The sequence below is a fragment of the Somniosus microcephalus genome, chromosome 2 (assembly GCF_052327205.1).
Source record: "Somniosus microcephalus isolate GS21.2 chromosome 2, FLI_Smic_1.0, whole genome shotgun sequence".
Classification (NCBI taxonomy): Eukaryota; Metazoa; Chordata; class Chondrichthyes; order Squaliformes; family Somniosidae; genus Somniosus; species Somniosus microcephalus.
In genome coordinates, this window is record NC_140988.1 from 114,222,861 (window position 1) to 114,248,063 (window position 25,203).

At 45.3% G+C, this 25,203-nt stretch overlaps 1 protein-coding gene across 2 annotated transcripts in view; it reads left to right on the forward strand.

The window, feature by feature from the left end:
- Positions 1-25,203, forward strand: part of tll1 (tolloid-like 1) — a 414,199-nt gene that overhangs the window by 178,620 nt on the left and 210,376 nt on the right. For both annotated transcript variants that reach the window (XM_085962033.1, XM_085962042.1), the window contains 3 exons: positions 19,585-19,695; positions 21,907-21,987; positions 24,515-24,667. In XM_085962033.1, the coding sequence (XP_085818159.1) occupies positions 19,585-19,695; positions 21,907-21,987; positions 24,515-24,667 (345 nt within the window). The remainder of the gene's footprint in view (positions 1-19,584; positions 19,696-21,906; positions 21,988-24,514; positions 24,668-25,203) is intronic.

Sequence of the window (25,203 nt, forward strand, 5' to 3'; positions counted from 1 at the left end):
TTCCCTCAGCCACACGCTCTTCCTCACAGCGTTTCCACAACAGATTCACCATGCTGCAAGTCTTTACACAAGCCTCCATCCAGTCTGACCTCATAACCTCTCTCACCATTGACAGATCACTTCTGTTATCTGTACTTCGCCTGCGATTTATTCCATCAGCATGGGTGCTGTTTATACTGTCTCATCTTGATCCTCAGAATCAGACCACGATGAGCCCCAACACAGTAGCAGCAACAACATCTCCACAATCACCTGATGCTGCACAGGACAGCAGGCATCAGCACCTGAGCACATTGCTGTCCAAGAGGCCAGGGATGGCCTCATCATGGCCAGATTTACTTAACTTTGCACTGTACACCCTGCCACATGATGCGCCAGGGTGGCACCACCCCACATCAACACCATAAAGCATTCCTTTCACACTTTTCACCATTGCGGGGGGTGCCGTTATGTCTCACCATTCACTGCAACTCACTAAACCAATTCCAAAGGTGCACACAAATCTGTCCAAGACTGGGAAGTGTTGAAAATAAAGATTTCAATGTTTGACAGTACATTAATAGAAACTTTACATGAACATTGGATAAAACACCCAAATGGCTACCCTTGTGTGTTAATTGGTATGATTGCACTAGGATGAGTGTGAGACGTGGCTAGTGAGGGGAAGTGATAATGTAGATAGAGAGGGATGGGTGGAGGTGCAAGGTAAGTTGGTGTGAGTAAGGATGTGCAAAAGTAGGGTAGGGAAGGCAGAGTGATGGAGATGTGATGAGAGGCACAGTAGGATGTGGTTGAGTGTGGCTTTGTACTAACGTTTCGCGATCTAATGGGATCATTGAAAATTCTGCACCACTGCACCCAGGTCCTCCTAACCACATCCCTGCTTGTGTCCTCCTGTGTAATGTGCAACCAGGCTGTGTTGATCTCCTGGGGAGGTCTTCTCCACTCATGGGATGGGAAGAGGACCTCCCTGTGTGCTGTGACTCCCTCAATAAGCATATAGAAGAGCCTGGGTGCAGCCCTCTGCCTCTGTGCAGTGCTTGTCAGTGTTTGCAGCACTTCAATGCTGTAGAACACTGACAACACAAACGTCAAAAGAAATGTGGCCATGGTCCATTTAAGGAAACCGGCTGATGACGTGTCATCAAATGACTTCACCAGACCCGCTTCCTCTAATTGGCCCTGGAAACTCGCTGGGCAGGCTTAACAATCCCTATGAACATCAGTTCATTTTGGACAGCGGGATGGAGCCAGCAGTGGGGCCATGACCCGCCAACGACATCGCCTGCCCCAGACCCACCGAGGTAAGTAAAATCCCTGCCATAGGGTCTGGTTTTTACGGTTGGGGGAGAGGGTAATAGACATGCAGAATTTTTGCTCTTTTGAAGACCATAAGCTTATTCAGACCACTCATTGCATCACTGTGGCTGAGTGCCAAGATACTGTCACTGGAACCACTAGCAGAGGATCATTGGACAGAACACACCAACCAGCAGGCAGTTTTGCAAAATATATTGAACTCTGTCAACTTATCAGAAAATAATTAATTTTTAATATTGTTGGTGAATAATTTTTTTGCTGAGCAGAACCTCCTGGACAGGCTAAAGCTTTGTTTAAAAAAAGTATTCTGTATACATTTTAATTATAAACAATTTTAAAACCCAAGTGTGCAAAGAGACATAATTTTCAAGGAGGTACAGTCTGTAAACCAATGTATATCCGAGTCCTACCAGCTAGAAGGAATAGATTGGGTTTGGAGAAGAGCAGGGGATAGAATCTATGGCCTAGAAATTCACTTTGGGGCGGCCAGCTCGCTCGCGCCCAAAAGTTAGCGCTGGGCGGGGAGCCATTAGCGATCGTCAGATATTCAGTGTTTACGCCCCAATTTGGAACCGGGCGCTATACCAGGGTGTGCCCGCCTCCGCTTGGGGCGCTGACACTGAATTTTGGCGCCGCTGCGCCAGCCGCTGCGGAGCGGCAGGCTGCGGTACTGCAGGCCTCCTCCTCTTAAGGGGGAGCTATCTGCAACGGGGAGATCGCCGCTGGAGAGTGCCGGCAAATGAGCCCGGCACCACGGAGAAGTGCCGGGTTCGCGGAAAGCAGCCGGCAATGCCGCGGGGGGGGGGGGGGTGGAGGAGGCCGGGGAAGGAGGTGCGGGCAGGCGGCCGCCGAAAAAGCGGCCGGCCGCACCTTCCCCTTTAAAGCGCCCCACTAAGGCTGCAGCACGGCCCCGTTTTCTGGTCGCTGTTTGCGGCCGCTTCGGAGGAGGCGGCCGCTACTAAATATGGGGATCGGGCCGGTTTCGGGGCGGAACCGGGGCACTGCGCACACCGATGACGTCATCGGTGCCTGCGCAGCGCTAACGGCTACCGCCGCCAATACCGCTGCGCTGAATATCAGCACAAACTCATTTTTGGCGCAGAAGCCCTCTTTAGGCGGTAACTGGCCGCAAAGCTGGCAGCGCCTTAATGAATTTCTAGGCCTATGTTTACATTAGTACTCTCTACCCTTCTGTACATTAATGATCATTATGGCAAAAATAAAACGGCTCTGAACTGAACTCCAGAACAAACATAAATGTAATAATAGTTGTTTATAGTCTGCACAGGAAACTAATAAATTGAAAACCAAAAGTAAATAAATTGAAAACTGTGTGATCAGTCTCCTGTTTTTTGTGATCATAAACACACTAGCCTAGATTTTCCATTTGAGCATTACACTGGCAGAAGTGGGGAGGGGCAGGACTCCTTGCAAGGATGCACCTCTTACCCCAATTGATTTTCTAGTGTAAGAGTCATTTGATGCATTTTTGCAGACTCCCTTGCCTCTGCTGGGGACTGTGCCTGAAGTGGAGGTGCGGGTGGGCATTGGGGGTGGGGCTGTTGGATGTACTCTGAGACTTGCTGCCGTGTAGTGCGACCTCCTGGGCTAGGCTGAAAAATGTTTGCAAATGTTTTTTTTTAGCAGGCACCTTGGCTCGTGATCAGTTGCATAGGCTCTCCAGCCCCTCGTGAATGCTCCCTCCACTGCTGGTAGCATAGCTTTATGCAAGGTGCTAACAGAGATAGCCCTTGTATGTTGGGGTGTAACATCATCATGGTGTATGATATATAACATTTGCATCGTCTTTGAATACACCAAGCCATATTTTGGTGTATGTGTTCTCTGATCCCCTCCCAATACATCTGGAGGAAATCCCAGAATCCAGGGGACAGAGTCAGCAGCTTGGAAGAATGCTTCGTATGCATTCTACTGGAAAATCCAGACTGGTGAGTGTTCCTGTTCAAAATAAATAATTGCTATGTTTTTAGTGGATTTGAACTATTCCGGAGGAACTAAACACAGAGCTCTATCAGTATGGGATGAGGAGGATAGGGAAGTGGCTACAGTACTGGACAAGCAACCCTGAGGTTATGATTTTAAATCCTGCCATGGTGAACTGTGAAATTAAATTCAATAAATTTATGGGACAGTACCTGGAAAACTGACCACCAGAAAAGCTGCCCGATACTCATAAAAACCCAACTGGTTCAGGGAAGGGACGTGCCCAGTCTGCTCTACATGTGACTGCAGTTCCACAATATCTTAATGAGAGATTTTCCTGGGTCTGTGCCCAGCTGATCCAGTGCCCTCTAAAGTGACCTAGCAAGCCACTTATTTGTATACAGTCACTACAGGGTATAATTCTAAGAGAAATATCCAATGGACCTATTGGCAACAACCCAGGCATTAAGACAAGATTCTAGCAATTCCAGCCCAGATGACCCTGTAAAGCCCTCTTTACCAACATCTGGGGACTGGTGCCCAAATTAGGAGACCTGCCCCACAGACTAACATTGACCGTGTACTCCAGAAAGCCTTATGGTTTGTTCAAGCAAAGCTGAGGAAACCTCCTGCTAATTATCACTTATAGCTTCTCCATAGCTATCAGATCAGCACTCCTCAATTTTGAACAACACTTGGAGGAAGCACTGAGGGAAGCAAGGGGACTCTGGATGGAGTCTTCAATCTCCACTACCAAGAGTGACTTGGTAGTGCCACCACTGACCAAGCTGGTCGAGTCCTGAAGGACATAGCTGCCAGACTTGGGTGTGTCAGTCAGTGAAGGTACCAACGTGAGGGAGTGACCAACTTGACCTGATCCTCACCAACCTACCTGTTACAGACACATCAGTGCCAAATGCCATTGGCAGGAGTGACAACTGCGCAGTCCTTGTGTAGGCAAAATCTTTGCTTCACAGTGAGGACACCCTCCATCATGTAATGGCACTACCACTGTGCTAAGAGGGACAGACTAAGGACAGTTCTAGCAGCCCAAATTGTGCATCCACCATAATTTGTAACCACATGGCCTGACAAATCCCTCACACTGCCATCACATCAAGCCAGGAGACCGATCTTGGTTCAACAGGGAGTGTAGAATAGCATACCAGTAGCAGTACCATGACTATCTAAAGTCACCAACCTAATGAAGTCACAACACAGGCTACCTTCATGCTAAACACAAAAAGCAGCAGACTATAGACAGCTGCATAGTCCCACAGCCAATGGATCAGAATAAAATATGAATTTAACTCTCCAGTTTGGTTTTCAAGCCAGTTTGAATAAACAGTTAGGATAATGTAAATGGGTGCTTGAAACCTCTCTGATACTGCATTTGACTAGAGGTTACATTTTCCTAGCAATTTACCATTAACATGGTGATGTGAGAAATAACTGACCTCACTCACCATGTTGGATTTGATCCAATAGTTTGAACACCTGACCTCAAGCAAACCAATTAAGTCTGAATGATGACACAAAACTTTGAAGTACAGTGAACAGTGAGAAGGATAGTGATAGACTTTAAGAGGACATAGACAGGCTGGTGGAATGGGCGGACACATGGCAGATGAAATTTAACGCAGAAAAGTGCAAAATGATACATTTTAGTAGGAAGAACGAGGAGAGGCAATATAAATTATAGGGTACAATTCTAAAGGGGTGCATGAACAGGGAAACCTGAGCATATATGTGCACAAATCATTGAGAAAGCGGTTAAAAAAGCATATGGGACCCTGGGCTTTATAAATAGAAGCATAGAGTACAAAAACAAGGAAGTTATGACGAACCTTTATAAAACACTGGTTCAGCCTCAACTGGAGTATTGTGTCCAATTCTGTGCACCACACTTTAGGAAGGATGTGAAGGCCTTTGAGGGGGTGCAGAAAAGATTTCCGAGAATGGCTCCAGGGATGAGGGACTTCAGTTAGGTGAATAGACTGGAGAAGCTGGGGTTGTTCTCCTTGGAGCAGAGAAGTTTGCAGGGAGATTTGCTTGAGGTGTTTAAAATCATGAGGGGTCTAGACAGAGTAGATAGAGAGAAACTGTTCCCATTGGCGGAAGGGTCAAGAACCAGAGGACACAGATTTCAGCTGATTGGCAAAAGAACCAAAGGTGACATGAGGAAAAACTTTTTTACGCAGCGAGTGGTTAGGAACTGAAATGCACGGCCTGAAAGGGTGGTGGAGGCAGATTCAGTTGTGGCTTTCAAAAGGGATTTAGATAAGCACCTGAAGGAAAAAAAATTGCAGGGCTACGGAGAAAGGGTGGAGGAGTGGGACTAGCTGAAGTGCTCTTGCTCTTGCACAGACTCGACAGGCCAAATGGCCCCCTGTGTAGTAACCATTTTATGATTTAGCATCAACGCAGTTTGACAAAAGAACAAGGCTCATTATTCATTTTCATTATTGACTTTTGCATAGTTGTGCAGGAAGCTTAACTTTTCTCCTTTTTCTTCCAAGTTTCAACACTGTACTGTGGATGTTTTTGTTGTTGCTGAGGCTATAATGGAAATGGGGGGAAGGGGGCAATAAATATGAACAACCCTTGCTGTTAATCTAGTCTCTTAAGGTTTGCCAGCAGTCTGAACAACTTCTGCCATATGAAGAACCTTCAAAAGAAAAGGTGCCACTAAAGTGTGGAGCTGAAATTCACTTCAATTTTATACAAACATTTTGACAACAAACTTTGCATGAAAATCTAAATGCAGAGGGCTGAGCTGCATTCTGATTTGGTTACTCAACCTCCAGTGTTTATCACTCAGTAGGCTGATTGATACAGTAACATTTATGTACTGAATCCAGTATAATACCTGTGGTCAGTACAACGCTCAAAGTCAAAATGCATTACAGTGTCATGACATGCATTGTGAAGCGCCTCTATCTGCTCACAGATAAATGGGTTTGACCTTGAACTCGTTGGGCTAAAAATTCGGGGGCTTAACACCGCCCGTTACTAGCAAAAAGTAGCATAAAGAGGGCGGCTGCCGCTCTTTCACCAGCTGGTGGTGAGTCCCGCACCATCCGCCATTTTCCAAGGCCTGGCATCGCTGCTGGTAAGATCGATGGCCCTGCAGATTTAAATGAGGGAGAGGTGACGTCAGTCAGTGCTGAGTGGCTGGTTTAGCTCTCCTTGTGGGCCAAGAAGAGCAGGAATGTTACCCCAGCCTCTCAAGGAAGCCTTCAGCAACCCCCCCCCCCCCCCCGAATCTCAGCCCCGACCTCCATCCTGCCTCCATCCCCAGTCCTCACGATCCCAGGTTCCTGACCCACTATCAAAAAAAAACTTTCCCATCTGACCTGCCACCGCCCGCTGACACCTGGAAAATTCTGACCAATGAGTGCTAGTGACCAAGGTAAGTGAGAGCTAGTTGGTGCAATTGAGGCATCATTGTTTAGTATTGCTAACTCAAGTCATCACCTTTAGTCAGTGAGTGAAGAAAAAGAGATTTTCATTTATTTAGTGCCTTTCATGTCTTCAGGATGCCCCAAAGTGCTTCACAGGCAATTAATTACTTTATTTTGAAGTGTAGACACTATTGTTATGCAGGGAAATGTGGCAGCCACTTTGTGTCCAGCAACTTCACAAAAAAACAAATGAGATAAGTGAAATATGAACTGATACTATCCAGTTGACTACGTAACTTGAGCCATGTGTTGGCTAACTGTAGCACTAATAGAAAGTTGTGGCTTTGATGGTTATGTGCCTATCAGGCTACAAGTATTTTTGGTGGGTGTACATTTCTGTAATGTGTTCCGAACCTTTGATTGTGCTATAACCTAAATCAAAGGCCGGAATTTTGCCGGCGCTCAGCGGACGGGATGGGGTGGCGGGTCAGCTGTTAAATTTTTAATTTAAAACACGCACACTAGACTTTCCCGATGTCAGGTCTGCCAGCGCTGAGCAGACCCAACAGGCAGCGGTTGGGAGGGCAATTAAAATCATTAGTGGCTTGTTTACAGCCACTTAACAATGCTTTTTTCCCAGCTTTTTGAATGTGACAGGTCACCCATTGTGCCTAGACCTTGTCTGTGAAGCTGAGGCAGGAGATCAGTGGCCATTATTTCAGCTGATGAGTTGACGGCCTCAAATGTTAAGTCAAAGCTCCCAGCTGATTGAGAAATGTTCCCTTAACCACTAGCTTCTCTAAACTTTATTTCCACTATAGATTCAGAATGCTGCAAGTCTTCATCCAGTCTGACCTCATTACCTCCCTCACCATTGACATCGCTTCTGTTATGGCTACTTCAACTGCCATCTATTCCCTCAGCATCAGTGCCCTTATACTCTCTCACCATGGTCCTCGGAATTCTACCACGATCAGCCCCAACACCAACAGCACCAAGCACACCAGCAGCACCGACAACAACACCAACCTTCTCTGCAATCAACTGATACTGCACAGAGCATCAGCACCCGACCACATTGCTGCCAGGGTTGGCCTCGCCATAGCCAGATTTGCTTCACTTGACGCTGCACACCCTGGCTGCCACATGATGCGCCAGGTTGGCACCACCCCACACCAACACCATAAAGCATCCCTACAATGCCCAAGCCATTTCTTTCACACTCATCAGCATTGCAGAGGTTACAGTTATGTCTCGCCATTCACTGCAACTCACTAAGCCACTTCCAAAGGTGCACACAAATCTGTCCAAGAATGCAAAGTGTTGAAAATAAAGATTTCAAAGTTTGACAGCACGTTAACAGAAACTTCACATGAACATTGGCTAAAACACACAAGTGCCTACCCTTGTGTGTTAGTTGGTGTGATTACACTAGGATAAGGGTGAGTGTGAGGCGTGGCTAGTGAAATGGGGAAGTGATAATGTAGATAGAGAGGGATGAGTGGAGGTGCAAGGTAAGTTGGTGTGAGTAAGGATGTGCAAGAGTAGGGTAGGGAAGGCAGAGTGATGGAGATGTGATGAGAGGCACAGCAGAATGAGGTTGAGTGTGGCTTTCCAGTAATGTTTCATGATCTACTGACATCATTGAAAGGCTTGTGCCACTGCAGCCTGGTCCTCCTGATGACATCCCTGCTTGTGCCCTCCTGTGTAATGTGCAACAAGGCTGCGTTGATCTCCTGGGGCGGTCTCTTTCGCCCATTGGAAGGGAAGAGAACCTCCCTGCGTGCTGTGACTCTCTCCATAAGCATATGGAGGGAGTCATGGGAGAGCCTGGGTGCAGTCGTGCACCTCTGTGCAGTGTTTGTCAGTGTTTGCAGCACCTCAATGCTGTAGAACACTGACAGCACAAATGTCAACTAAATTTGCGCATGGTCCCTTTAAGGAAACTGGCTGATGACACAACATCAAGTGACATCATCAGACCCGCTTCCTTGAATTGGCCGGGAATCTCGCTGGGCGGGCTTAACAAGCCCAATCAAGGGAAAATCATGTCGGAGGCCGGGATCCACCACCAACATCGCCTGCCATGGACCCGTCCAGGTAGGGAAAAACATGGCCTAAGAATTTGATGAGGTGGAAGCACTTATTACAAATTTGGGCAAAAGCTGCTGCTGATACCCTCCATTATAAAGTGGGGAGGGTTGGGGATATTTTTGCCTGAATTTGATACCCTCACAGACCTCTATCCCCTGGCACTGAAGAGGAAAATCTCCCCCAATATTTTCATCATCAGTTCTCTGACAATTTACACAAACTATATAAATAATAAAATGATGTGAGCTACTGACTGAATTTGGTTGCGGTGCCCAAAATGTTACCTTCTGCGCTGGCTGCAAATTCTCTGCTTATACAAGAATATTTTATTCATTTCAGCCTGCCCTTTGATTGGAGATGCTAGGAAGTGGAGGTAGGGCTCATGTAGGCTAAAATCGGAAAGTAATTTTGAGTGCTTATTGCACTCAACAATGTCATTTTCCCATACGTGGAGGTTGCAAAGTGAGTTCCAATTATCTTCATTGATAAGACCCATTAAAAAAGACCCATTAAAAAACATCTTGCCATTGTGCAAGGATCCATTTGTTTTTTTTAGGATTTTAAAAAGCACCTAATTTTCAAAAAATAATTCCCTTAGTTCTTAAAATTTGCTATATGGGATGGGGGTTCTTTCTTAAAAAAAAAAAAAAATGATGTGCCAAAATCCATTAACTACAGTCTATTACACATCATCAATCTGTTCCTCCCAAACAATGGCATTTAATGGAATTGTGCTATGAAATGTGATATTGCATTCAATACTGCCATTTACAGTGTATAAATTTTAGTTAAATATGGTGCTGACTTTCAGTTAAGGATTGCATTTTTCTTTTGAACTTTAGTCATGGAAGTAAAAGTTTTCAGTAGCTCTATGACAAGCTGTAAAACTTTAATATGTTATTTGAGCCCACACTGTTTCACACAAGTTGCAGTTGAGGGGATTTCAGTGTATCAAGCAAGGAGCTGCTGGTGGGGATGCGTGCTGAGAGTAGATCCAGCTGTTGTGATGTTCCATGGGTGGGAGGCCACATGAATGGTATAAGGTATAATACCAGTTACAATCAAATATTTTTAAAGACACGCGGGCTAACATTAGGGATGTATCTTTGTACGTTTACAACGTTGCATTAAACATATTTTAGCTTGTTATTTTTGATCTCATTTACATATCTGCCCAAAAGTCTGTTCTTGTGAATTGTATTATTTTTGGCTTTGAGTTATTCATCTGCAGCAAACCTACAGAGAGAATCAGATTGTATCTGTCCTACAATATCTTTTAGTGGCCCTATATGGTCCTTAATGGTCTTCTGACGTAGCTGAAAATGGTTTTGCTCTTATTGCCACAATTGCGCACCATCTTCTTTTTCAGGGATCTCTTGACTACTGTTATGGCTGTTTCTGCCTCCCTCAATTGCATGCAGTACTTTTCCCTGCTCTCCTGTCAGTTAAATTACTTAAGTGTGTAGACTGCCTTCTGTTTCAATCTGATTTGACTCTGTGCATTCCTTGTCAACCATAATGCTTTTGTTTTGCCATGGCTTCATTCTGTTTGAGTGGTTTTAAATAGACCCCATTTGTCCTCAGTACTTGTTTGCCTATCTAGTTAGGGTTCCCAGTCAACTTTTGCCAGATCTTCAGCCATTTTTGTAAAGTTAGTCCTCTTAAAATCTGAGACCAGCTGCAGCCTTGGATTAGCCAATAAGATTAAACCTAATTATATTATGAGCAGAGCTGGCCAGGTGTTCCCCCACATGGAGCTTTGATACAGCACTAGGGTCGATGCTAATTTTGCAGCCACACTACTGCTCTGTTATTCAGTCAATGAAATTAGAAAGAAAGCTAACAAGCAGCATACTGGAGAAAAGATTGTCACTTCTGTGTAAGTAAGGTTATTATCACCCTGCTATCTATGGCTATTTTCAGGTTCATTGGAAGATGCACTTGGCTTTGACCTTTCAGGATGATCAAAGCTTGAAAGCAAATGTATTTGACACACATTAAATATAAAAGTGCCTGTAGCTGTCAGAGTGCCACAACAATTCTTGTCTTCCAATTCTAATCATTCTAATTGTAAAGCACATGAGGAAAACTTACTGAAAAAATGCAAGTTTTACAGATTGCTTCTCAAAAAGTGAATTCTTCAATATTAATGACAACAGAACAGCAGACCCTAATTGATCTCGACTGCAGTATTTTCTCCTCTTTCCTCATTTCCCCATCATTCTTGATGTCTCTGAAATTCCCTCCCCATCTTTTTTGCGTCACAAGAAATTTAATCCATTATGCTTCTGAAATACTCCCCTGCCTTCATTCTTTACAAATCACCTCCTCCACCCTGAGATTCCTTTCTCAAATCTTGTTACCCTCATTACTTCCCAGTATCAGATTTAAGCCTCCTTTTATGAAGATGTCACCCATCTCAATACCATTGGTTGCCCATTCTGTTGCCTCAACTACTTGACCCCTGCTCTTTAAGGACTAATTTTCATCATGCAAAGAGGGAACATTCTGGCATTTCTGAAGACAATGGTTTTCAGTCGTGATTGGGATTCCAGAACCACTCTGCTTCATGTCTTGATGTGAGATGAAGGGAGCAGGAGCTCCAGTGGAAAACTAAAAGCAAATGGGGGGCTTGAGCTGGGTAAGGAAGGAGTGGGGATTGTTTAAAGTTGACCATCATCTGGAAGGAAGGAGGAACTTTGAGGTGGTGACATGCAAGGAAGGAGGGTCATGAAGAAAGGTTGAGACAGAGCAGCAGCACTGCTGCCATGGGGAAATGGCAGAATACCAGATCCTGAGATGGGGAAAGGGGTTGAACCCTTTGTTGGCACGTGGTGGCTTGGAGTTAGAGCAAACATTAACAGATTTGACCATACATGTCAAAAATAACCAGCTATTCTTTAGGAATAACTGACAATTTTTGACACATACAAACCAAAAATACTATTAGAGAGGGCAGTAATCTGTGACAGAAGTTACTGAATATCACAAGTTAAGATGTAGTTATTTCCACGCTTTCTAGCTGTACTTGAACATCAGAAACATGCATCAGAAGATATTAAATTACAAATATTAATCTACTTATAATTACAGCAGATACTAATGGAATGAGACGTGAGGATTCTCAGAACTTGATGGTTGAGGACAGGATTAGGCTGGCCTCATGCCTTCTATGGTTGAATAGCCTACTGACAGGCTCACACATGAAGGATTCCAATTGCCTGACGTACTGCTCATAGAATCTTACCCTAGTGTGATCCAATGCCTTCAGGACAGAAGGGGAAAAAATGGAGGAAATAACCTTGAGGTTCTGGACACGCTAATCAGGAGCAAATGTATTAACCTCTACGTGCTACCTATTTGCATAATATTTACAGCACAGAAACCGGCCATTCGGACCAACAGGTCCATGCCGGTGTTTATGCTCCTCCCACTCTTCTTCATCTAAACCCTAGCCACATAACCTCCCTCACCTTTTATTACGGTACATTGATGACTGCATCGGTGCCGTTACCTGCTCTCACTTTGAACGGGACAATTTAATTCACTTTGCTTCCAATTTCCACCCTTCCCTTGCCTTCACATGGTCCATCTGTGACTCATCCCTTCCCTTCCTCGACTTCTCTGTCTCCATTTCTGGGGATAGGCTATCGACCAATATTCAAGAAAAGCCCACTGACTCCCACAGATAACTTGACTACACTTCCTCCCATCCCGCTTCCTGTAAGGACTCTATTCCATCCTCCCAGTTTCTCCGTCGCATCTGTTCTGACGATGCCACCTTCCACACTAGTGCTTCCGATATGTCTTCCTTTTTCCTCAAATGAGGATTCCCCTCCACCATAGTTGATGGGGCCCTTGACCGTGTCCGTTCCATTTCCCGCACTTCTCCCTTCACCCCTTCCACTCTCTCCCAGAACCACGATAGGGTTCCCCTTGTCCTCACCTTCCACCCTACCAGCCTCCACATTCAACGGATTATCCTCCTCCATTTCCACCACCTCCAGCATGATCCCACCACCAAACACATCTTCCCCTTCCCTCCCCTTTCAGCATTCTGAAGGGACCGCTCCCTCTGCGACACCCTGGTCCACTCTTCAATCACCTTCCCATGCAAGCGCAGGTGATGCAACACCTGCCCTTTTACCTCTTCCCTTCCCACTGTCCAGAGCCCCAAACACCCCTTCCAGGTGAAACAGCGATTTACTTGTACTTTTTCATTTAGTATACTGTATTCGCTGCTCACGATGCGGTCTCTTCTACATTGGGAAGACCAAACACAGATTGGGTGACCGCTTTGTGGAACACCTCCATTCAGTCTGCAAGCTTGACCCCGAGCTTCTGGTCACCTGTCACTTTAATTCTCCACTCTACTCCCATGCTGACCTCTTTTTCCTCGGCCTCCTACATAGTTCCAGTGAAGCTCAACGTAAGCTCGAGGAACAGTACCTCATATTTCGATTAGGTACTTTACAGCCTTCCGGATTCAACATTGAGTTCAACAATTTTAGATCATAACCTCTGCCCCCATTCTTTTGAATGGCAGCTGTTGATGATTTTGCTGTTCCCATTTACACCTCTTCCAGACCCATCTTTTGTTCCATTACCATCTCCTTTTGCCTCGTGCCATTGTCACTTTTGTCTTTTAATCTCTCCTACCTTCCACCCTGTTAAGTCTGTGGCCTAGAAATTCAGTGGTGTTAGCGCCCACTTAGCGCCTAAAGAGGTCTTTAGCGCCGGCGCTGTTGGTAGCCCGGAATTCAGTGTAGCGCAAATGGTGGCGTTAGCCGGTAGCGCTGCGCCGGCACCGATGACGTCATCGGTGTGCGCAGCGCCCCGGTTTCAACGCGATGCCGGCCCAACGCCCAAATTCACTTGCCGCCGCCTCACCCGTAGCGGGCGCAAGGAGCGTTTGTAAAACGGGGCCTTGCAGCTCCGAGAGGCCGGGGCGTAAAGGTGGAGGTGCGGCCGTCCGCTTTACCGGCGGCCGCTTAGCCGCTCCTTCCTCCCCGGACTCCCACACCACCCCCCCGCGGCATTGGTGTCTGACCCCCGCGAGCCCGGCACTTCTCCGTGGTGCCGGGCTCATTTGCCGGGGGAATCCAGCGGCGATCTCACGGCTGCAGGCAGCTCCTCCTTAAGAGAAGGAGGAGGCCTGCAGTACCCCAGCCTGCCGCACCGCATCGGGTGGCGCAGCGGCAGCTGGACGCATGAAACTGACTTTCAGCGCCCCAAGTGAGGCGGCCAAACCCTGCAATAGCGCCCGCCTCCCTCTTGGGGCGCTGCAACTGAATTTCAGGCGGGCGCTACGGGAATCCGGGCGAGCGCTAAATTTCGGGCGCTAAACACCTGGCGCGGCGATAGCGAAATTCTAGGCCTGTGTGTTCTAGTTGTAATTACTAACACAGACTACAAGATTAAAGTTCAACAGGTCTTTACTGGTTGGAGGTCAGGACTATACTAAATACAATATTACTACACAGTGCTTATATACCGGTGGTCACCACCGGTATTACGTATACAGCAGCCAGAGAAAGTAGTACATCTCTTAAGGTGGAACAGGCTTAAGTTCTCTTAAGGTGGAACAGGTTACATACACCACAACCCTCCCTTTTTAGCTTAAGTCATATCCCCATTTAACATAACATAACATATATAACTTCAGGTATAAACAGTTCAAAGGTTCAGTCTCTCAGGAGGCCTTCTGATTCGGTTTGGATAACGCCTTTCAGTGGTCTCTGATTCCTGTTGCTGAGGTGACTCCTCTAGTTGGTCTCCCATGCATTGGGTGTTATCATCATCAGGTACATTCCCTGCCGAGGTAGATGCTTCAGGTTCATTAACGTCTTCCACAGTTGTCTCTGTCGCAACCATGGGTTCGACCCTTGCTCTCGATTCTACCAGTTGATCCGCATGACGCCTTATCACATTGTTACCAATATCTACTGTGTACATCAGAGGTCCTTGTCTGGCCCGAATTGTTCCGGACTGCCATTTTTCGTTTCCATAGCCCCTTGCCAACACTGGTTGTCCTACGTCGAAACTTCGAGTGGTCTTGTTATTAATATGCCGGAACTGTTTGTTTTCCACTTCTCTCCGCACATTTGGTTTTAACAAGTCCAACCTGGACCGCAACCTCCTGTTATAAAACATCATGGCAGGACTTTGGTTAGTCACTGCATGAGCGGCGTTTCGATATGCCATTAGGAAATTGTCCACCTTGTGCTGTAGCCGAATCTGATCATCGTTCATGGCCTTTATTGCCTTTTTGAATGTTTGGACAAATCTCTCGGCCAACCCGTTTGTCGCCGGATGATATGGGGCAGAGGTATAATGTTTCACCCCATTCTTCTTTAAGAATTTTTGGAATTCTTCCGACACGAACTGTGGTCCGTTGTCCAAACAGATCTGTTCTGGCAATCCGTTCCTTGCGAATATTGTTCTTAACACCGCAATTGTCTTTTCTGAAGTAGTGGTATTCATCTTGATCACTTCTGGCCATTTGGAATGTGCGTCCACCGCAATTAGGAACATGGAGTCCATGAATGGACCAGCAAAGTCAATATGTACGCGTTGCCATGGGGCTGAAGGCTATTCCCATGGGTGTAGTGGTGCGATCGGAGGTGCATTTTGCACTTTTTGGCACCCAGCGCAGCTTTTCGTCAACTCCTCTATCTGTTGGTCAATACCCGGCCACCATACATAAGCCCTAGCAAGACTTTTCATCTTAACTCCCCCCAGATGACCTTCATGCAGTTCTTTTAGAACTCTTTCCCTTAACTTGGGAGGAATAATCACTCTTGTCCCGTACATCAAAGTACCATGGCAGACGGACAGCTGGTCTCGCCTTGCCGAGAATGCCGGTAACAGAGGATCACCACGTGTTGGCCATCCCTTCACTGTCACCTCGTAGACTTTGGACAGTGTCGGGTCGTTCCTGGTTTCTCTTTCAATACTTGCATTGGTGACTGGTAAACACTCGATGATGGTCGAATGAAATAACTCAACAGGGTCAACTTTCGTCGTTTCTTCTTCTTCAGGTAGTGGCAGGCGTGACAGCCCATCAGCATTGCCATGCTGCTTCGTACCTTTGAATTCTATTTGATATTGATGTGCCCCTAGGAAAAGGGACCATCTCTGGAGACGCTGTGCTGTCATCACTGAAACACCCTTCTTAGGGTTAAAAATGGATACCAACAGCTGATGGTCTGTCAGAAGTGTGAATTTTTGGCCCTGCAGGTAATGATTAAACTTCTTCACTCCCCATACAAGGCTGAGAGCCTCCCTATCGATCTGCGCATAATTGCGCTCAGCGGAGGTCAATGATCTGGATGCAAACGCGACTGGCCTTTCCGTGCCATTTGGCAACTTGTGTGAGAGTACTGCCCCAATACCATATGGAGAAGCATCACAAGCCAACCGAACAGGCAGTGTCGGGTTGAAGTGAGCCAACACTTCCTCTGAGGTGATCAATTCTTTGCTTTTGCGAAATGCCTTCTTACAGTTTTCGCTCCATTCCCATGGTACCCCCTTCTGTAAAAGAGCGTTTAGCGGGTGCAGTACCGTGGATAGATTTGGTAGAAATTTATGGTAATAGTTAATCAATCCTAGAAACGACCTCAACTGAGAGACATTATCCGGAGCGGGAGCCTTTACAACTGCCTCTATCTTGTCAGGAGACTTATGAAGCCCCTCCCGGTCAATGACATGACCACAGTACGAGATCCGCTTCTGGAAGAACTCACATTTCTGCCGATTAACTCTAAGTCCATACTCTTTCAGTCTGTTGAGCACCAGTTCCAAGTTTGCGAGGTGTTCTTCATCACCATCACCTGTAATCAGAATATCGTCCAGGTAACATTGTGTGCCTGGAATTCCCTGTAATACCTGCTCCATGGCCCTCTGCCAAATTGCTGGAGCCGATGCCACTCCAAAAACCAGCCTATTGTACCGATACAAACCTCGATGCGTGTTGATCGTGAGGTACTGGCGTGACTCTTCTTCAACCTCCATCTGCAAGTACGCCTGCACCAGGTCTATCTTGATGAAGTGTTTCCCGCCAGACAACGAAGCAAAAATATCCTCAATCCGCGGAAGCGGATACTGCACCGTGTGAAGCACCGGATTAATGGTGATTTTGAAATCTCCACAGATGCGAACCTTCCCTGGTTCTCCTGGCTTGTTGCTCGAAGGACGTTTCATAACGGGAACAATGGGCGTAGCCCACTCACTCCAATCTACCTTAGACAGTACACCTGAACGTTCTAGCGCTTCCAGTTCCGCTTCTACAGTAGGTCGTATTGCATTTAAAAAATTTTGGGTGTGCATGTTCATCAATCTTGATGTTTGCCGTAATTCCTCTCCGTGTTCCCAGTCCCTGCTGGAACACCTCTTTAGCATCATCCAATATTTTGGACAATCGTTTAGGTTTGACATCTGTTTCCCCGGAATCTACCGTTAGTGCCTTCAAGGAGTGCCAGTCCATATTCATTTTCCTAATCCACTCCCGTCCCAGTAGTGGTGGACCTCCTTCAGGTAGCATATATAAGTCCATTACTTGGCTTTCTTCGCCCTTGTGGACCACTTTTACCTCTATCTTTCCGATGGGGTACACTCTTTGCCCCGTGTATGTTTTCAATATAATCTCCGTATCCCGTAGGGGAATATGTTGGAATAACCTTTTGTAATCTTTCTTATTCATGACCGTCAATGCCGATCCAGTGTCCAATTCCATCTTTACTTGGACTCCTGCTATCTGAAGGGTGACCCAAATTGTCTGGAGATCTGCATCCTTACCAACGTTGTGTACTCTTAAGCTACCCAGTTCATTACTGCTAGCGTCTGAATCTGACTTCTGTTCGTTTGAACTGTTCTTTGTCACCTTGTGTACCTTTATGTATTTTCCTTGCGGTGACTTTTTGTTGCTGTTCTTCTTTCCTGACCGGCATACTTTAGCTATGTGGCCAAGCCTGCCACACGTTCTGCATTCTTGGTTTTTAAACCAACACTGGTTCTGATCGTGCGTTGTCTTTCCACAATGATAACATTTTACAGTACTCAAACCCAATTTATTTGTACTGAGTTCCGGTGACCGTAGCTGCATTACTGCCGTGCCTCTCGCTGCGGCTTCGTGTGCTGCTGCCATAGTGACCGCTCAAGCATCAGCTCATTCTCCTCGAGCAGTCACTTTTGTGTATCTTCTTTTAATAAACCACACACAAATTTATCTCGTAGCGCCTCTGTCAGTCTCGTTCCAAACTGACAGTACTTTGCTAGCTTACGCAATTCCATTAAATATTCAGCATTGCTTTCATCCTTCAGCTGCCTTCTGCTGTAAAATTTAAATTGTTCCGCTAGCATCAGCGGCGTGGGGTTTAGATGATTTTTCAGGACAGTAACAATCTCCTCGAACGTCTTATCCGCCGGTTCATCTGGTGATAAAAGGTGTTTCAATTGCCCGCATGTCTTCGCACCCATTAAGTTTAATAATGTTAGTGCTTTCTCTTCATCTGGGATTTTATTTGCTTTACAATAATTTTGTATGCGTTCTACATACATGGCCCAATCTTCGATGTCGCTATCAAAGGTATTAATGTTCCCATGTTTAGGCATCGTTGCAATTTAATTTATTTTTATTTTTATCCAAGATGGCGGCTTCCCGCTCTTGTCTTCGTCCTCCGCCTACAAAATGGCGGTTTTCCCGCGCTTGGCGGTCTTCACCCGTCCCCCGACGCTGTCTCCGCTTCACCGCGGCTCTCGCGCCTTCAGTTGCCCCAGACGCTGCACCTTTTTATCCCGAATGCGGCCTGGCCCTTATCACCAGCCGCGATCGATGTCCCCGCGCTGCGCCTTTCAGCCCGAATGCGGCCCGGCCCTTATCTCCGGCCGCGATCGATCTCACCGCCCTTATTCCTCCGTCTTCCCTCCCCGTCTGTACAGCCAACGCGGCCGACTTTCTGGTCGCGTCGCTGCTCGGCTTACCCACCACCGAGGTAGAAAGAAGATAGCTGACAGCCGCTGATGGAGGCTTCGAGTTCAGGTTGTCTTCTGCACTCTGGTTTCTCGATGTCTGCCGCGCGACGTGTCTTCCAGCAGGGTGATGAGGGTGGAAGCCTCTCTTCGACGTCCGTTCTGTGGACGAAGCCTCCGTGGATATAAACTGCCGCAGGGTAAGAATCGGACTCATCGCCACTGTTAAGTCTGTGTGTTCTAGTTGTAATTACTAACACAGACTACAAGATTAAAGTTCAACAGGTCTTTACTGGTTGGAGGTCAGGACTATACTAAATACAATATTATTACACAGTGTTTATATACCAGTGGTCACCACTGGTATTACGTATACAGCAGCCAGAGAAAGTAGTACATCTCTTAAGGTGGAACAGGCTTAAGTTCTCTTAAGGTGGAACAGGTTACATACACCACACACCCTATCACAGACCTTCCCTTTTGTTCTTTCCTCCCTTGCCCCCTTTCCCTGCTTCTGCACCTGCTTAGAACCAGTTATATCTCTAACTTTTTCCAGTTCTGATGAAAGGTCATTGACCTGAAATGTTAACTCTGTTTCTCTCTCCACAGATGCTGCCTGACCTGCTGAATATTTCCAGCATTTTCTGTTTTTATTTCAGATTTCCAGCAGCTGCAGTATTTTGCTTTGGTCCCAGCAACATATCCCTCTCTTCCTCATGTGTTTATCTAGCTTCTCCTTAAATGCATCTATGCTAGTCATCTCAACTACTCCTTATTTCTACTTGGTTAATATTTTTCTGGTTAATCACAGCTTTGTTCATTTATCTGAATTGATGCTCTTTTTGTTTTTAAGCTGCATTTTGGGGAGATATTGCCTTAGATGAAGAAGACTTGCAACTCTTTCAGATTGACCGGACAATTGATTTATCAAGACACATGCTATACAGAATTGGACACACAACAGGTAATGTAGGTTGCATACATGTGGCCAATATATTTTTCAAAAGAAATCTTAAACTAATTCAGGAAGTAAGCCTAACTTTTCTGAGTCTGAACTGGTGGCAATATACCGCACCCAGCGCCAGCTCGTATTAGGAAAATTACGGTAGTTTTGCCTGCAATTTAATGTAATACGTTGCTCTATAGTATATATAAAATACTTTAAAAGTTGTTCTCAAATGCTTTTAAAAATAATGTTGTGACTGGATATTATTGCCATTGATGTTATTGTAAGTGTGTGTATATGTAGCTTAGAAGAATTCTTGTGCTACTCCATCAATGATTTAGCTGGTAGCTCAGCCTGACAGACCAGGAAGGTCTCAGATTCGATTCCTGGTCTGTGTTGAGTCAGCTGATCACAGTCAAGGTAGAAGTAGGGATGCTATAAGTGGACCTAGCACCTCTGGGTCAGTTGACACCTGCTGGAGGTAGGTATATGTAAACATTGGTGGTGGACAAGATTGGGTTCGTCTGTGATAGCTACCAAGGTCAAATACTTTGCTGACACTCACTGTCTAGGTTTATAGATGAAGAATTTGTACCACAGTGTAACCAGTTTTTTGTGAAACTGAACCTGAGCAAGGAATCACACATTTAGGAGAGGGAGGGAAGAAAATTAGCAAAAAAGAAAGGAGGCAAACAGAAAAGAAATAAAATGCATTCTGGTGGCAGTGAACGAACATCGTAAAATTGTAAACACTTCTGATTTTAAAGCCACATTATTACTTTGGTTCAAACCTTACTCCAGCACTCGAGTGCATAATCTAGACAGACACTCCAGTGCAGTACTGAGTGACATATGCTTTGTTAGAAATAGTGGGGTAAATTTTCACTGTGCAGTAATCTGGAGGAGAGGAAATTAATGGACTGACATTCGGATGGGTTCTGTAACAGGCGGGCGACCTACTCTGCCACATTACCATCCATGTGGTGCAGGTGACAATTTACCCCATTGAACTTTTGGATGAGAGATTATTCCCAATCCCAGCACAGAATTTTAAACAATATACGTTCAAATTGGAGAATAGAGCACTAAGATCAACATACCTGATTCATGGCATTCCTGATTTTAAGACCATTTGTTAATGTACCAAAATCTAAAGCCTTGTTTGCCTATTCTGGTCCTTCAAGTATATGTTAAAGATCCCAATGTACTGCTCAAAGAAGAACACCAGGGAGTTCTTTGGTGTCCTGCTCAAAATTCATCCCTACACCAACATCATCACAGATTCATCTCATTGCTGATTGTGGGATTTTACTGTGTGCAAAATGGCTGCCATGTTTGCTTACATAACAACAGCCACAGCACTTTAATGAATTAATTGTATGTGTACCACTTTGGCACATTTTTGAGAGCTGTGACGGGGTGTTATATAAATGCAAGAAGTCGTCTTTCCTTTTTTAATTTTCATATTTATAAAAATGGTTATTTTTCTTCAGGCAGCAGTGACCACAAATATATCGTGCATGTACATTGCTCACCTACCTGTATATTTTTCCTGGCTTCTAGTACAGTGGTCTGACAGTGACCTATTGCATTCCCTGCCGTTCACTTAGATCTTTCTGTACTCCGGTGACTGTACAATCTTGACTGTGGAAAAAAAGGATAAAATAATACTTGCATTTTCACATTGAAACATCTCAAAACACTTTATTTGATGAAGTAGTTTTGAAATAACTGACGTTTGTTATGTGGACAAACATGGCAACCATTCTGTGCCAGTAATGTTTCACATAAAGCAATGAGATGAATAACCAGTCATTATTTTAGGTGGTGTTGACTAAGGGAGGAATGTTTGCTATGACAGCAGAGCTCCTTCTTCTTAAAATAGAGCCTTGGGACTCTTAACATCCATTTGACAGGTAGACAGGATCTCTTTAATGTCTCATCCAGGGATGGCACATGTAGCACTCCCTTGGTACTGTACTGGAGAGTCAGCCTAATTCATGCATTCAAGTCCTAGTGCAGGCTTGAAACTATAATTTGTTGAACCAGAGGCAGGAATGTAATCTGTTGAGTCACATTGCCAAAAAGTGATCATTTTACTTCACCCTTCATTCTATACATATTTAAAAAAAATAAACAAAATTATTAGCTTGATTTGAAACCACTCTTGAATCAGTCTGCACTGTTTTACGTCTTTGTAAGTGTTATTTTCTGCTTGTATTTATAAAGGTGGGTCTGGAGAACACAGAGTTTCTAAAAAGAAAGGAGCAGTTTATCAACTTATAGATCGGATACTAAGATTGGGAACAGGTATTCTTCAAAATAACTTTATTTTTTTATCAGTATTAAATGCTGCCAATAAAATGTTTTAATCCTATTAAATATTGATTCTTTTTGGATCTTGAAATAATGGAACTATATGTTATATATATTCTGCAAATTTTTAAAACTGTAAAGTGGTTACTTTATTTGAAATATGCTTTGTATGGGAAACCTCCGATGTCTCCATGGACAAATGCAGTAATACTGAGCTGTATTAGACTCTGCCACCTCTTGGAACAGACCTGCAGCCTCAGAGCAAGGTGACGATGCCTCTGCCAGGGGCCCTCAAGGTCACAGTGGCCCTCAATTTTTTCACCACCGGATCTTTCCAGTCTGGGGCAGGAGACATAGCTAACATTTCCCAGTTCACTGTCCATCGCTGCATCTGGGAGGTCACAGAGGCTCTCTACTCCAGGAGAAGGGACTTCATTGTCTTCTCTTTGAGCAGAGAGAAGCAGGATAAGTGCGCATGTGGCTTTGCCAGGATTGTGGGCTTCCCCATGGTGCAGGGCGCCATCGACTGCACACGCGTGACTTTGCGGGTGGCGTAAACCAATCCTGAGATGTTCTGTCACCGCAAAGGCTACCACTCACTTAATGTGCAGTTGTTGTGCGATCATGCCCAGCATATCATGATGTAGAATGCCCACTATCCTGGCAGCAATCATGATCCTTTCATCCTGCGCCGGTCCAGTGTGCCAGCAATCTTCCAGCCACCATGTCAAACCTGAGGGTGGCTGCTCGAAAACAAGGGCTATCTGCTCTACACATGGCTGATGACTCCCCTCCCCAACCCACCACCTGTGGCCAGCACTCATGTAATGAAAGCCATGCTGCCACAAGGAACGTCATCGAGCAGACCATCAGAGTGCTCAAACAATGGTTCCGCTGCCTTGACCACTCAGGAGGAGCCCTCCGGTACATGCTGGAGCAGGTGTCTGATTTTGTGGTGGTCTGCTGCATGCTCCACAACTTAGCCATCATGAATGCACAGCCCTTGCCACCATGGGTTCCAGGACCACCACCGGAGGAGGAGGAAACTGGTAAGTGAGAAAAGCTTGTGGGATGTGAGAAGAAGGATTAGGTATGAGCATACCGTCATCATCAGCGATGCCTTCCACTTTGTCACTCACCATGGACTTTGTCACAGCCCCTCCAATTATTTAAAACACTGATTCCTCTGGGTCAGTTAGGTTCTTAAACCCCCACTTGGTCACCTCCCATCTTCTGTTGCTCTTTCCACCTTTGCCTGCAAGAGAAATGGAAATGTGTCAGTGAGTCTAGTGCAATGTGTTGGGGTAAAGTACCTGCCATGGTTGAATAATTGGCAGTGTGTGCAAGGTGTGAGATGTGGGTGTGAGTGTTGCAGCAATGGTAAGTGTGTGAGGGTGAAGTGAAGCCATGATTGAGGTATGAGTGGTGATAGCTAAAAAATGTTGGTAGGTGGGTGATGGGGGTGTGGTGCATTGAGCAGTGTGTGAGGCTAATGGTGCAGATGGTGGGATATGGCATATGCTGAAGCCTTCACTCACCTTGACCAGCCGTGTGAGATCATTAAACTTTTTGTGGCACTGGATCCAGGTCCTGGGGACAACATTCACCACAGTGACGGATTGAGCAATCTCCTCCCAGATCCTTCTGCTGTTCAGCCTTGAAGGCCTTTTGCCCCCATGCAGTACTGGACATCCCATCGTCACTGGACCCTCAGAACCAAGGCTTCCAGTGCCGCACCTGAAAAACCTTTTGCCCTTTCTCTTGGGTGTTGCTTTCACCCGACAATGAGGTGCTTCTGCAACAAAGCACCTCCCCTTTAAGTATTGCAGAGAGCCTAGGTCAAACTTTATTGGCCAGTAGACTGCACCCAATATTGGCCCTCCCCCGCCCCCCCCCCCCCAACCAGGTGAGCACTAAGCCAATCAGTAGCACGTTTAGCGCTGAGATCAGTGCTACAATCTTGTAAATGAGCAGGCAGCATGAATTTTGCATGGTGCCTGCACGACTTAGAACGGGCACAGGCAAATAGCGCTGGGCGTGCTCCCGTCCGTTTTCAGGCCTTGTCCAATATAGGCCACTGTGTCAGCTTACACATGAAGAATGGCTACTTGGGTGAGGTACAAATAGAACCATAGCGCAGCGTGAAAGAAACAATTACATTTATATAGCACCGTTCACATCCTCCAAACATCCCAAAGTGCTTCACAACCAATAAAGTTCTTTTGAAGTGTCATCACTATGGTAATATAGGCCAATTAGTTACCATTGTCAGGAGAGGAGGGGCAACTATTTAATGAGTCTTTAGAAACAAAGTGAAAAACAATGATCTGACAGAAGGTGGCATTTCTTATGAAAAATAAATTAAACAAATTGCATTTATTGTGTACTTGAAGATATTAGAGTCATAGAGTTTCACAGCACAGTATTCCATTAAAAAAGTTTAATGTGAACCAATTATATATTCATACTCAAAATATTCATGAGAAAATCACTTTTTAATTTTAAAAACAATTAATTTCAGACAGTGATCAACATACCACGGACAGAGAAAAGAACAACTCAGAAGCCTTAAGTCGGATTGAGAAGAACAGAGTTCCCAGAGCTGCAACGTCACGAGCTGAGAGAATATGGCCAGGAGGTGTCATCCCATACATTATTGGAGGCAATTTTACTGGTGAGAAGAGCGGCTGATGTTTATTTGAAATTGACTAAAAAAACTTTTAAAATACCTTTGTGACTTTACACATCTCCCTCCCAATTGTTGCCTTAACTGCTACTAACCACCTTACAGTTTCTTTCAATGACTAGGATCATCAATATTAGGTAAATGCTTTTACCTTTGTTGTGGGTGGAAGCTCTCACTATTGTGAGGTGCTGTACCTACTGCCTAAATTGAGAAGAAGCTCAATTTATGAATCCACATTATTATTTGTGTATTATCCATTGCTTTGCAATGCAACTGTATAATTTTATTACAACATTAAATTTTTTTAATAAATCAATAGAATTGTATTCTGAAAGGCACAACAGTTGAACAGGTGCTAATCATACTCCACCAACACAATGTTGGTTCATAAGCAAGATACAAGCAAAGCCGTTATTTCTGTGGTGTTGTGGTGCCTTAGAGCAATAGGACCCAGGTTTGAGCCATCATTCCTCACACACTGTGGCTTCAGACTTTCCATAAGGAGACCAGATGGTTTCTTGCAA